The following is a 15,008-nucleotide window of genomic DNA, read 5'->3' on the forward strand; positions in this document are numbered from 1 at the left end:
CGTTTAGCTTAACCAGTAGTTCTCGAAAATAGCCGCTTGCAAACACCCTAAGCCACAACCCTAAGAGCTCAGAACAGCACCGCGCAGCACGCTTGTCCGTATCAACCGCGGGATGAGATAAGGCACTCAAGACCGCAGCTGATTCGCGTCAGCATGATGCCATCCACGCCTGGATGACGGACACACACCTGGGAACAGCTTAGAGCCAGCAACAAGCTGTAGCCATGCCCTCTGTCTCCAAACCCTGGGAGAAAACACGGTGCAGGCATGAGACAGCATCACCAGAGCAGACAAATGCATGCTCTGCTCTTCACTGATTCCACCACAACATTCCCCCGTGTTACTCCTTCATTTGCACTGGAGCTCAGCAAGACTGTAGGACAACGAAGTGACAATTCACTTGAACTTGTACATGGAACTCCAGCTGCCAAAATTGCTTACACGTCCATGGAATGCTATTTATTATAAAAAAATAATTAAAAAAAAAATCCTCCTAGTCATCCATTTATTAGGCTAGCAGAGCTCATGCTGTAACTCTAGATCTACTGAGTGCATATGAAATACTGTCTTGCTTCACTGTATGGTTTTATTATGCTATACCAACTAACTCAAAGGATTAAACATTTCACTTGTATTATAAACCCAAATTCACTTCCTTCAGAAATAGAAACATCTTCACATATGCCTAGACCTTCAGTTTTCAAATGAAGGTCTGAAAGATAGTTGTGTTTCAGCTAGTTGCTGGAATTATACTTCCACGTGTTGGCACTGAACCTTAGCCAGTGCCTAAGGTTACCAGAATGAGCACAGAAAGGTGCATTTTCCTTACCATTCCATTTTCTTTCAAATTTCACAGTGACAGACCATCTCATTTAATGCTAGCAAAGTTAACACTTAAAATGACATGAGCTCATTTCAGCTGCTAAGGCACATCCTTTCTTCTACGAGTGAGTTTCATACGCCGCAACAATGAACTGAACTGAAGGTATTTCAACATACTGCACATTTTACAGAGACACTGTTACTATAGTAGTTAAAACCCCCAACAAATATGTATGGCAAATACAATTCCAGTACACATATGACAATTTATTGTACCACCATTCATATAAAGCATTTCAATTCAAAATGGTCAGAAACAATCTTAAATATCTGCATAAGAATTTATAAACATTAGTAAAGATATACCACAGACTATAGCTTTCTAAGTTTTCAAGTGTAAGTTCTGGTAGATATCCATGTTCAAATAAAATGGACAATACCAGTAGAGATGCATACCTCTATCATCTTTATTTATAAAGAAGTGACAACACTAGAAAACACATTGATAGCCAGTGCTTTGAACAGTGAACGTGGGATCTAAAAAAGTCTGATTAAACTAAACAACCTTAGGTCTTTATCAAGTTGCATATCTGCCAGGAATGCTGAAATGCAAGAGTTTACACCTGCAATATTCCATAATGGAACAGCCACGTAATATCAAATATAGTCTCCAATTTCCAAACCAATACATTAAAAAAAAAAAAAAAAAAAAAAAGCCATCACTAAGTATAAGACCTCTGCAAGTTCTTATTGCTTTTTGAGTTAAATAATAATCCTCAAATAAACCAAAACCAATCTCTACAGTATCTTGCTCATCCTCCTGTTCATTCATTAACACTGGAAGCAATCAGTTATTATATGATGCGGCAACACAGGCATTTAACAAAAAAAAATTCAAACAAAAACTTATTTAAGTACACAGACATCCCCGCCCTCCCTGCCCACCCTCACCCTGAAACCCACTATAACCACTTACTGCCTGGAGAGGAGCAACTCGATAGACAAAACCAGAAATCTGACTACAGTAAGAAGGAAACAGAGGGAGATAAAGCTTCCTTAAATATTCAAAATCTGATGTCTTCCAAAGCAAAGCACACCATCCTCATCATTTAAAAAGGGAAGTTGCTTTATAATGTATCTAATCCTTGCACATGCTGAGTAGTTCTCAAGTCCACTGAGTTCCACTGTGCAGCAGTTGATTTTGAATTCAACAATGCTTCAAAAACTACAGTAATATTCAATGCACTTTTTACTAAGGAGAGGAAAAAAACAAATGCATGTTGATGTTGTTCTTGCCAGTTCAGCATTTCTGCAGCAATTCCATTTGTCTCTTGCAGTATTAAAGTTCTAAGAGCATCAGTCTTCAGAATCATCCTCAGAAGCTGTTGGAACAACACAGTATAATCAGAAGCCTTGACAAATGTCTGTGAAATTTCTTCCACTTTGAGTGGTGGAAATAAACATAATTCTATAATATTAAATAGCAGATTGTAATACATGCCTAAACCTTGTGTAATTACACCACTTAATTTTTAAATGCATCTCATGTCTGAAAATTACAGCATTTTTAAATCAAATCTCTACATTACAAAATGCAGTGTCCTCCTGTTGTCTTCCTCAAAATAGAAGGAAGAAAACTTAGTTACGCCAGAGATTCAACTTTTATGTAGTGTTTACAGTGGCTAATTCCAACAGTAGTCAGAGGAGAACATATTCAATCCATGACAGCAGCACCCAACACAAGGGAAAGAAATTACTCAAAGTTAACAATTTGGATACTAAAATACCTAGAAAGATTTAGCAGTCTAACCAAACTTTTTGTTTAAAATATATATATATACTGCTTAATGCAATTACGTCAGGCCTAGCTGCAAACAGCTCCTCTCTCCAACCCCATTCTTTCTACATATGCAAAATGAATATAAAGCCCACCTATGCACAGGATTTTGTTGTTGCAAGCTGAATTATAAGACAAATATGTACTTGTCAACTCTAAGTAAAAACAAAAATCAGCACACATCTACTATAGGTTTGTAACGTGTTAAACTTGTCCGTAACAGGAATTTAATCTGCCGTCTTAAGCAAATTCTTAGGCAATAAAGTACTTATACTCAAGTAACTTGTTCCATCTCTGTACATAAAACAAAGCAAGGTAATGTCTGTCTGCTCACTTCTCCAGTTCTTCAAAGAGAAATGTAACCAAAGTACCATCAGTGACACATCTAAACCTCAGTATTCCTCAACTGCAAGTTGGATAAAGCCTGAATCAAACATAGATTAAATTACTGTGTAAAATGGCACACAATAACATTAGTTTTTACTCTAATAAGGATGCACATAACTCAGGAATAAATTCCAAACTCAAGTCCACCTTTGTCTGCTCTGAATGCAGAAACAATCTTCAATTCATCTTCTGCTCCTTGAACTAAAACTTAATACACACACACACAATACCCCTTATTATACTCCAAATACATCCTATGCATTGAAAATTCATATACAAGCTTTGAATGTTTTCAAACATTCACATGCACACTAGGGAAAAAAAGCAAGCAAACGAACAAACAATGGTAGATCAACTAGCTACCCTTCTACTGCCTATTCATCATGCCCAGCATATAGTTCCGAATTCAAACACACGGAAGAAGCTATTCAGCAACAAGTAGGCTAGTCCTTTGCCAAAACTGGCAACTGTTAAGTTTCATTCCTGAAGTGGATAGGCTGGATCAAGGAGTACATACAGCTGTAAAGTGTGTATGGAGAGAAAAAAGGGGAAGAAGAGAAAATGGTAAGAGAAGTATGGTAATTTAAGTGCAGTGAAATTCAACTTTACATGTTTCTTTTCTACTAGGACTCATGCAAATGGCTACAACCTGGAGGTCACCACTAATTCCATAATTATGTACTCCTAGAATTACGATAACCAAACTCTAACTAATGAGGAATCTTGTTATCACTTGCAGAAAACACTTCTGTGGTCTAAACAGAATGCTGTTGGGAAATTAATCATGGAGAATTAAAACCTCAGAATAATTCTACTGATGATGGAAAAAGCACTGCTGGGTAAAATCAAATTTTCAGTAATTAGGTTCAGTATTATGAATCTTGGCAAGGAGGATTGTACTCATTTAGCTTTGAGTTGATCTAATGGGAGGGGAGAGGAAGAGGGGAAGCACCTACTTTCAATATCTTCCATATGTGCCTGAAGAGTTCTTGCAAGGTTAATAAACTAGAAACAAGGCAGAGAGAAAGTAGTTTAAAAGTTGCAAAGTTATCTGCAGAAATTTGCAACAAGTTAGCAAAGTTTTCTTCACTTTTTCTTCACTTTTTCCATCCCAAAACCTCAGCCCAGATGTCAAAAAAACAACGAAAACAAAAAAAAAACCCAAACAAACAAAAAAACACAAAAAACACAAAAACCCCACAAAAAAACACCAATGCAAAATTGAATGTAAATCCCCACACATTAGGCTTCAAATTGTTGTTTAAGTTATTTCAGCTTCCACTCTATGTCAAATGTTTCTGGTAGCAGTTAGTGGTATCATCTTTATGTTCTACAGTCTGTAAAATACATCAGTTTTCAAAGTAGCATGCATACACAAGTGCCAGTGTTACGAAAACTGTTCCTAGAAATTGTAATGGGGAAAAAAAAAAAAAAATCACGTAAACCTGTAAGGACTGCATTATTCGGATCTATTTCATTTACTTCAGTATTACTATGGCAAAACAAGAGGCCTCTGACTGAGATTAATAAAAAATGCATAAATACACTTAGCCGTAAATAAGAAGTTTAAGAGCAGGATTACTATTGGACAATGGTGGCAGCTTAACCTTAGAAATATGTGTTATCAAAACCAAAGCCAAAATCCCTAGGAACACAAGTTCTCAAGGCAAATTTGAATGCCTCAGCAAAGTTGGGGTTTTTTTGGTAAGTGACAATCTACATCACAGTTTCCGTGATAGTCCAGATGTTGAGACACAGCAAACAAAATGAAACAAGAATACAACGCCAGTTTCCACAGCTCAAGTTGTATGCTCGGCATCTAACAGGCACTGGTGTTCTCACCGGTTTAAAAATGCAGCGTCATGCAACTGCGTAATGCTGCCTCTGACGACAAACCTGTAAAAACATCTTATTTCTGCAATATGCTCAAGCTAATAACCTGCACAGGATGCTTGCTAACATCAGATTATCTATCTCTATACCTGTAGCAGAGAAAACTAGACATTTTGTTTGTGGATCATGGAATACAAGCTTTACATTAGATGTGTATGGAAAAGAGAACTACTGTTTTAATACAGTAAGAGATTAAAGCACGGTCCCATGTCTACCCTAGAAGGCTAGTACCTGCTAGCAACCATACCAATAAGCCTTGGACAAGCTGAATATTTTAATATTGTCGCTTTGTATGTAATAAAATAAAATAAAAACAGCTTTTCAGGAGCTCAGTTGACAAAGGGCACCAAATAATTACCTAGAATCAAACAAACACGTAGAATACAGGATTTCTGAATGAGTCACTATGCAGCAATAACTTTCTATGATGATCTCTTACTGGTAAAATGTGTACTTACCGTATTTCTAAGTCAAGACATTTAAGTAACAAGAATCCAGTCAAGCACAACCAATAAAAGTGTTGCCTAACACTAGAAAACCATAATATAGCTAGTCAGTTTCAGAATGTAATATACAAATACATTGTTAGGTACAGTCCAGCAGACAAGCATTGCAAGGTCTAGACCTCTGCAGTAAAGACTGGCATAATGAGAAAAATCAATCAAATAAGGTATTCCGACATTTTCAACTGCATGTTTTGTACAGAGAGGGAGGTTAACCTTCCAGTTTTGCATAAATTCACAATAATCATGATTACATGCAAAGCAATGAACTACCAATAACTTTGACAAAAATCATTTTGCAGCACAGTAACTGCAGTAAAGTAGTACCCTCAGTTTAAAATCATAACATGATGTTACTGCATTGACAAACCCAGACCTAAATTTGTTAAATAAGCATGCTTCTTGGGTATCTAGCTCCTAGGTTGCTCAAGGCAACAATCTAGTTCCAAGTTCTCCACACAAGCAATTCCAACCATAAAAACACTGCATACTTACTCTAACACGTGTGCTGGCCTCACTTGCAGTTCCTAGCATATCAGAAAAGCGCTGCTCACATAAGTGTAACAACACTACAAGGTAGAGACCAGAGCTGATAAATTCATAGTCTGCCTTAAAGGAGAACAAAAGAAAACATTCAGAATGTCAGTGATGTCTGCAAAGACAATTCAAGAAGTAGAACAAGAAATAAATTTTACTGGAAACTTATATATTTGATCAAGTTGTTCCAGGAAATACTAAAAAAAAGAAAAAAAAATTATTGGAAAGCTATTTATGCTTCTTATTTATGCTTCTTGGTTCTTCCCACTCACCCCAGATTTAACATGTTATCCTTCAAGATTATTTGCAGAACTTCTTCTATTCAAGTCTTAGCATGATTAGTTCACAGGAAGGAATCTGAGAATCCAAGTATTGTATCAGTGGGGCAAATAACAGCAACAAACTTCGCTGGTTTCTTTTCAGTGTTCCCAACACTTTACACAACGCCAAATTAAGGGAAATACTGTAAGAACTTTATGACGTTATGTTTTGAGAAATTATTTTCCCTGTTAAGATAAACTTTGAAAATGCCACTGCTGAACTGATCATTTAGAATCAATTCTTTAAGTAAAAGCTTCAAAGTTCTTATTTCTGTTGAAGTAGACTGACGGTAACCAACAGTCAGCAGTGCTAAAAGTTAAGTCTTGAGAAAGACTTTTCAGAGTCTGGCCCAAGTGACAGGAACTAGAGTAGTAGGGTTAGAGCTTCTGCTAAATAGTAAAAAAATTAAGAGGTTGATGTTTGCCCTCAAAACTGGTGTCACTATTTTCTTTCAACTTCTGAGGTACGTACATGTCGTTAGTCTTTATAACCCAGAGAATAAGGAAAACTCGCTGAATAAAGTTCATTAAAGTAACACGAGCTTTTTGTTATTTGTTCATTTTCAAATACTATACAATCCAATAGTTCTAAGATAATGTATTTTATATAATGAGAGTAATACTAATGGGCCTCTGATGATTTTTAGTTTAGGACAGGACTTGAAGGAGCAGCAGGAAGCTGTTAGTAAAGAGATTAGTTTCTACCACTCCAATGAAACAAAAAAAGTTTTTATGTGATGTTATGTTTAAAAAGTGGTATGTTTAAAACAACTACTAAGGTGTGTTAAAAAAATAGGCAAAAACAAAGACAATGACTTAATTTAAAATTCAATGGAATCATACTAGTACTCCCACTGCACCTATGTGGCAGACACACTGGACTGCAAAGTTAGATGACAGATCTGCAACCAAGAAAAGGATAAGATATATTACACTTACTGAAAGCTCAGCTATAGGAAGCACAGCAGGAAGATACAATTTGTCTGAATATTAAGGAGAAAAATCTGTTCCACGTTGCATTACTTTATATACATAACCGTCCTTCTGAAAAGGAGATGCATTTGCCTTCTCTAAAGAGCACCCTCCCAGCACTAAACCAACACTTACCAAATTAGGCAAAATATACTAACTTGTTCATTTGCATGTGCCCTATAGAGTTCATGAATGTCAAAGTCTTCCAGATTCAGATGCAACTTCTCCTTGCACAGTTCACAAGTCGTCACTGCTTCCAAAGAAGAACCTGGTTGGGAGGAGCAGGGGAAAGTCAGTATCAAGTTACAACAATCTATAACATATGACACAATTATACAAGCATGACAAACTGTAATTGATTCTTCGTTTAATTGTGCAGGGCGAGGTTAGAAGGAAAAAAAAGCCTCTAATACAAATGTAGTGACTATTTGCTAATGTCAGAATTTAAAAGCTATAGCATGTTTATTCTCTATCCAGCTCCACATACTTTGCCTCATGTTAATTCTGGACACCACATGCCTCTTTCTGAAAGTCTGGCAAAAATTGTTGCTTAAGCTGTTTGAATTCTACAGGGTAATCCAAAAATACACAAACGTAATCATAAATATACTGGAATACCCTGAAGTTATGGCCAGAGTAGCATTTTGTCTTCAAAGAACCAGGTTTAAAGCAAGCTGATCCATAGGCAACAAGATGAACAAAGCAAGTTTATGGTGGATTTTATGTCTTAAATAGTTAAATACTTCAAACTAATTTCTCCTACAGGCTGAGCCTTCTAATATATCCCTACTCTAATGTGGACCTCTAATACCACATGAAAAAATAGTAAGATGCTAGCACCTTCCTTTGGGAGAAGTATTCCACAATCTTCATGTCTTCTACTAAGCCAACTATTTTTAAGTCTTTATATTATTACAGATATGTTATAAACTGGTCAATTAATTTATTAAAACCATTTGTACCATGTGCAATTTGTGAAGTGTTTCTTAAAATTCTACATGCACTTGAACAGTTTTAAATTGCCTTGAACAGGAGGTAGTAACATTTTTGGATTGTCAAATCCCCACCACTCTGCTACAGGCAGCCTGGATATAAAAGTCGTAACAACTAGAATCACAGGCACGAGAGAGTGGGGAACTCAGAGAAAGTCGTAGAGTAGCTCTAAAGCCACACTTCTGCTATGTTATATTTTCTTCAATTTCTTAGTAGTCAATCCCAAAAATGCAAATGTCTAAATGTTAAATACAGTTATTGGATCTACTCACATGAGAAGCTGCACAGACACACAGTAAGCCTGGAAGTGCCACTCTCTTGTGTGTCCCCAGCTGCTACTTTTTCAAATAAATACCTTGATACTAGGAAGAGTAATTCTCCTAATAAGCCTCCCAGTGTAACTAGCAGTCTATCTTGGTCTTAAGTCTGCTTTACCTGAATTAATCTTGGACTGCAGCCATTTTTTCATGCACTCCTGGTGAACATACTGCAGACTTCCAGTGCACTTGCATGGCTCTATTAAAAGGTTGTCAGAACTTGAAGAGGACATCTGACAGATTCTGCATAAGTCACCCTCCTCATCTTCAGAATCTTCTAAAAGCAGGCTGAATAGGAAGGAATATCAACAAACGTGACCCACTGTATGTAAGACTCTCTATAATCACAATTCCATTTATCAAACTGTTCTCAAAGCAACAAGAACTAAAACAAATTTCTCTGAAGACAAGTGAGAACACAGGTGACAGAGGAGTGCGTTGCTACTTAAAGTTTCCTTTTAACATCAAGATTACAGAAAACTCATGTTAAGTCAGGTACATTTCATTATCTCAAAAGAACATACTCATTTACCTCTCTTTAATTTTCTGGAGTCTTTCTGGATCTCTTGATGGTGGTATTTTAGACTTGCCACTTTCTTGTCCATCAGACTGATTCCAGCCAGAGGGAATAATATCTACAGTTATCATAAGATTGTCAGACAGACTGCTTCCTAATGTTGGAGGCACTGCAAAGCGAAAGAGAGAACCAGGCAGAATTCCAGAACTTCTCCTACTGTGGGCTGAATCTGGTGGGGAGGCAGTAGCTGTAGGAATACCAGATACTGCAGGTGTTGGTGGTCTGTTAACAGAAGCCCAAGGAGGGCTATCTGATGCTTCAAGAGAGGTCTCCTCACCTGACTCTCTTCTTCTGAAGATATGTTGTGATCTAGCAGTCGTATCAGAGGTAGAGATCCTTGCAGATTCATCTCTCCCTTCTCTCCTTCTTCTGGAAAACAGAGGTGTACATCTATTCCTCAAAGATGATGATAACCAGGATCCTGTGCTCCTATTTTCAGAGTCTGGTCTGTAACTTTCCCCATCTGAATCAGAGTTATGATTCTGTGAAACTCCTGATAAACCCCATCTTCGTCTAAGAAAACTAAATCCCTGAGAAGCTTCAGATGTCTGAAGTCCTGGAACTTCTGGAGTTGCAGGTCCATTACTGCTTGACAGAGTAGAAGCTTGAACTCTTGGGACTACTGTTGACTCTTCCGAGCCTAATGATCTTGTATGCAATGAGTCTTGGCTAGACCTTCGAGAGAAAAAGGTAGATGACATACTAGAAGCTAAACGAGACAGAAGCTGTCTGGTTGTGCGCCTCCCTTCACCATCAGCTGCAGGCTCATTCAGTGACCTCTGAGAAGATAAGACCCTTTCAGAACCACTTGAGGAAGGAGTTTCATCTCTAATGGCAGTAAAAGAAAATGCTGGCTGCATGCTCCTCTGGGGAGATTCCAATTCATTTCTCCTTTGCCTTGAGGAATAGCTGAATCTTGAAGAGCTCATGTTAGAGTCTCTGTTGAAAAGAGATGGCTGATGATCAGAAGGCAACTGGCGGTTCATGGATGCATTCAGCCTCAAAGTGCTTAATGAGTTCTCTTTTGGTCTTGCTCCCTCTGCATACGAAGAGGCAGGCCTGTCTTGAAGATCTGTTGGAGAAAAGCAGAGGAAAATAATATGACAAGATGTGCTTTAATTGCTACGTTCTAGATAGGTAACTCTGCAGTATTCCAATTATTACATTCCAGATGGGTAACTCTAAAATGTAAACACAAAAAACAGGATTTTGTGATCTTTACTCAAAATTCTTTCAGATTTGGCAGGTAGATTCCAGAGCAATATTTATTTTAATTTAGTTGCCAGAATTGTAAAGTTAAACTGAAACCTAGACTTGTTTCAGTCTGGTAAATCCATTTGGAATTTAACACCCCCCAAATCTTCAGATTACCTCACTTTCTTACACATAAATATGAAATTCTAACCATCTGTCAGAAGTTATGTAAGAACAGCACCTGAATTAAAACCAGCAAACTATATACAATACTATTTATAACTTAAAGGTCCATTCTGCCTATAGACTGAGAAAGGTTAATCAAAATCTCAGCAATGCAGCAGACACCAGAGCACCTGAAAAATGCATGGATAAAGCCACGTATATTCCTTGTCTATTACAACAAGCTACCCTTACTCTTCCCATCATAAAATCAAGAGCTGCAGTTAAACCCTCCTTAAAGATAGCAGAAAACTATTGGCTTTGGATAACAGAAACTGAATAGTATCTAAATTAGCCGTGTATCTTACTATAGTATTTTAAACCAAGAAATCAAAAATAAAAAGAATACCCTATAAATACTGTAATTCCACTGCTACAGTCCAAAAGGGTTATCTAGCTACTGATTTTATCAAAGAAATGCAACAACTGTTACCTCCCATGTTCAGCTACGCAACTGGTTTAATAACAGTCAGGTTTAATCATTCTGGATTAGTAATCTCATCTGCTCTCTCAATAAATTTGATTATCTATAGTCAACTAGACAACTATAACCACACTTTTGTGTCCTCTCCTGCTTATTAAGTGTGCAGTTGATTACCCAATGCTTCCCAGGGGCCTGCCAGTTAAAGGAGGTGCCTCTGCTCCTCTACTCCATGCTGGCAAGACCCCACACAGAGTACTGCATCAATGTCTCAAGTTCTCAGTACAAGACAAACATGGACCTGTTACAGCCAGTCCAGAGAAGGGACATGAAAATGATCAGAGGGATGGAACACCTCTTCTGTGAGGAGAGGCTGAGAGAGTTGAGGTTGTTCAGCCTGGAGAAGAGAAGGCTCCAGGGAGACCGTATTGCAGCCTTTCAATATATAAAGTGGACTGACAAGAAAGATGAGGACAGACTTTTTTCTTAACAGGGCCTGTAGCAACAGGGCAAGGTGTAATGGTTGTAAGCTAAAAGCAGGTAGATTCAGGTTAGATGTAAGGAAGAAGTTTTACACGAAGCTTGTGAAACACTGGAATGGATTGCCTAGAGAGGTGGTAGATGACCCATCCCTGGAAACATTCAGTGTCAGGTTGGACAGGGCTCTAACCAACCTGATGTAGTTAATGACCCTGCTTATTGCAGGGCATTTGGAACTACATGACCTTTGAAGGTCCCTGCCAACCTAAACCATTTCATGCTTCTTATAAGCATATTTTCCATAAATTCTGTGTAAGTACCTCAACAGTTCAGCTGTAGCTGTAGCCAACAATACATGAAGCAGGCTAACATCAGCTAGTCTCGTCCTCAAATGGCTAGATTTGGCCGGGGCGGTGGGGGGGGAGAGGGAGGGAGAAAGTAGCTGAAGCCCACTAACCTCATTAGAAGGGAAAATACTTCAGTATTTAACTACATAACAAGCATTGGTAGATTAAGACAGGAGGCAGAAGACTTCTCCATGTATTCTGGAACTGAAACCTTTCACGGCAGGGGGGTTGGAACTAGATGATCTTAAGGTCCTTTCCAACCCTAACTATTCTATGATTCTATGTTTGTAGCTTTGGTGTTTGCTGTTGCCTTTTTTGGTCGGGAGGGAGGGGTTGTTTGTGGGCTTTTTTGTGTTTGGGTTTTTTGGGTGTTTTTGTGTTCTTGGTTTTTGTTTGTTTCTTTTAAATGGGCTCTGCATTGCAATCACCATTATTGTTGAAACTATGTAGCAGATTCTAACTAAAGAAACATCTGCACAGAATGCCAAACATCTACCATATGGTTTTGATTACACAGCAGGGAACACAGTTGGGAGTTATTTTTACAGCACTTAACAGTGGCACTACTGCTAGAAAAGCAGCATGGACAGCACACAGCAAAGGTCTCCACCCATCTATTTTTCCCATCAGGCTCTACCATGTAAATGCCCAACTGTACACTTATTAAAGAAATGTAGAGTATGATGACATTAAATCATACTCTTGTGGTAAGGCCAGACTGCAGGATGAAATCTGGAACTAGTTTTTATCTTTTCTGCTGATCTCCTATAATTGTAGGAATGTTTTGGGTTTTTTTTTTTTTGGGGGGGGGCAGAGTGGGAGGAGTGGTTTTCTTGTTTGGTTGTTTTTTGTTGGGATTTTTTTGGGGGGTGGGGGGGTTGTATAGGGTTGTTTTGGGGGTTTTGGTTGTTTGTTTTTGTTTTAAAACACACATTATGAAGTACCCACTAATGCATCTGCAAAGGGTGGCAGATCAAGACAGATGACAAGCTTCCCCAAAGGCAGCTCTAAAAGGCCACAGTACTGAATAGAAAGTGAAAATGACAGTACAGAAGTCAATACTAGTCCTAGCAGTTAACTGTGGAACAAGCCTCTAACCTAAAGTGAAGTTTGTGTTTATCCATTATTTTCAGTGGTCTAGCAGTTTCCCCTAATAACTACTTAAAAAGAACCCAAGTTGAAAGAGATCATACAACATGGGCGCCTTCATGCCCTTTCCTTAGTTAAATCAACATTTTTTTCCCCCATATGTAAATACAAAGAAATCTTACCATGAACAAGAAGCTTACTGACTATTCACACTGTTACAGTGGCAAACACCAATAGCATTTTGTTATAGCTGAATGCATCTACAAGCTAGACAATTCATGTATCCTTTGATAGTTCAGCCAAACCATGGAAAGTAGCCAGCCAACTTTATTTAAAAGGGTACCCTAGAATTAAATAGATATTTTGGCTTTGTGTTTTGAATAAAATATTCAAAGAACACCCGAAGAAGCTAACAAGCATGCAACCTATGGGTTTACAGGCTTTCAGTTGTACAATACATACATGTCGCAGATGAAAAGTCACTGTTTCTGTAGCTGTGATCCACCAGGTTATTAACAGACAAATCTGTTCTTCTTTCCAAGTCTCTTCGCTCTCTCACCAGCTCAGTTCCAAGGGAACCAAGCATCACTGATGAAGATCTAGGAATCCTACTGCACCTCCAAGAAGAATCTTTAAAGAAAAAAGTAAGTAAATCCCAAGTTTCTGTAATTATTTAAAAACCAATTAAACCTGCGACTTAGACATGCGTGCTGGTTATACCATATCAGGTGCAAATTTATAGTGCCACTAAGCTTATCAAGTGGACATGAGTAAACAGCATTTTGCTGATGCTGGCAATTACTTAATCTTGCTGTGAGTTAGTTCTGAAAGCTAAACAGGAAAAAAGTAATAATACTTTTGCAAATAGTCAGACCTATTAACACTCATACAGGAGAAGAGGAGGAAGAGAAATAGCAATAGCATCTTGCTTCTAAAGGTAGCTAGTTATTAAATAGGCTTCGCAATATGCGAAGAACAGCAGCATGAGACCTAGTAAGTGCTGCCATTATAATGATGCTTCTAAAATTCTTTTTCCAGAAAGACAGCCAAAGCTTAAATGTAGCTTAAGACACAACTATGACTAGTATTGTTCTTGCTCCTATTGCAGAGTAGAACACTTCAGTTTAAGAAAAGGGGCTCATTTTTTGGTAACAGCTCCAACAACTGAATAGTAACCTGTACTTTTTTCAGCTGTGAACAAAACTCTTCCTCCAAAGAAAAGCGTTCTTCAATAGCTCTGAAAAATCCACCTTGATTTTGTTGTACTAACTTATAAATCCAGATTTAAACATTCATTGATAGCAGTACAATCTAAAAATGGAAAGACATGATTGTCCTATACCATTATAAGAAATGTTAATGGTGGTCATTAACCAAAAGTAAGAAAGCACCAGCAATACTGGGTTTTGAACAAGAATTTATTATTTTTGCAGGGATGGCTGTGTGGTTCCATAAGGGAATATAAAAAGGAACATCCATGCATCCTCACAAGGGTAATTTGAATGGATTGAACGGTCTGCTTCAAATTTCCAATGAAGTTTTTGACTTATTTCCAGACCTTTAGACTTTTGTTTGCATATTGCTTAACCTACATCTATCCAAGTGTTGTGGTTTAAGCCCAGCCAGTAACTCGGAACCACACAGCCGCTGGCTCACTCCCCTCCTTCTTCCTCCCCCTGCTCCCAAAGGGATGGGGGGGAGAATCAAAAGAATGTAACTCCCATGGGTTGAGACAACAGTAGTCCAGTAACTAAGGTATAATACAAAACCATTACTGCTACCACCAGTAATAATAATGATAAAGGAAATAAGGGGAGAGGATACAATTGCTCACCACCTGCCAACCGATACCCAGCCCGATGCAAGCAGCGATCTGGGCCTTCCAGGTAACTCCCCCCAGTTTCTACACTGGGCATGACGTGCTGTGGTATGGAATACCCCTTTGGCCAGTTTGGGTCAGGTGTCCTGTCTCTGCTTCCTCCCGGCTTCCCCTCCTCCCTGGCAGAGCAGGAGACTGAGAAAGTCCTTGGTCAAAGTAAACATTACTTAGCAACAACTAAAAACATCGGTGTTATCAGCGTTGTTCCCAGACTGAAA

General features: G+C 38.2%; 1 protein-coding gene across 2 annotated transcripts in view; it reads right to left on the reverse strand.

Moving 5' to 3' along the window:
* Positions 1-1,581: 1,581 nt before the first annotated feature.
* Positions 1,582-15,008, reverse strand: part of MARCH7 (membrane-associated ring finger (C3HC4) 7, E3 ubiquitin protein ligase) — a 20,734-nt gene continuing 7,307 nt past the window's right edge. For both annotated transcript variants that reach the window (XM_010010096.1, XM_010010097.1), the window contains 7 exons: positions 13,374-13,541; positions 9,114-10,230; positions 8,700-8,869; positions 7,430-7,539; positions 5,938-6,051; positions 4,003-4,051; positions 1,582-2,204 (listed from right to left, as the gene is read on the reverse strand). In XM_010010096.1, coding sequence (XP_010008398.1) covers positions 2,179-2,204; positions 4,003-4,051; positions 5,938-6,051; positions 7,430-7,539; positions 8,700-8,869; positions 9,114-10,230; positions 13,374-13,541 — 1,754 coding nt within the window. In that variant the 3' untranslated portion in view covers positions 1,582-2,178. The remainder of the gene's footprint in view (positions 2,205-4,002; positions 4,052-5,937; positions 6,052-7,429; positions 7,540-8,699; positions 8,870-9,113; positions 10,231-13,373; positions 13,542-15,008) is intronic.

Source organism: Nestor notabilis, unplaced genomic scaffold (genome assembly GCF_000696875.1).
Source record: "Nestor notabilis isolate BGI_N333 unplaced genomic scaffold, ASM69687v1 scaffold24852, whole genome shotgun sequence".
NCBI lineage: Eukaryota > Metazoa > Chordata > Aves > Psittaciformes > Psittacidae > Nestor > Nestor notabilis.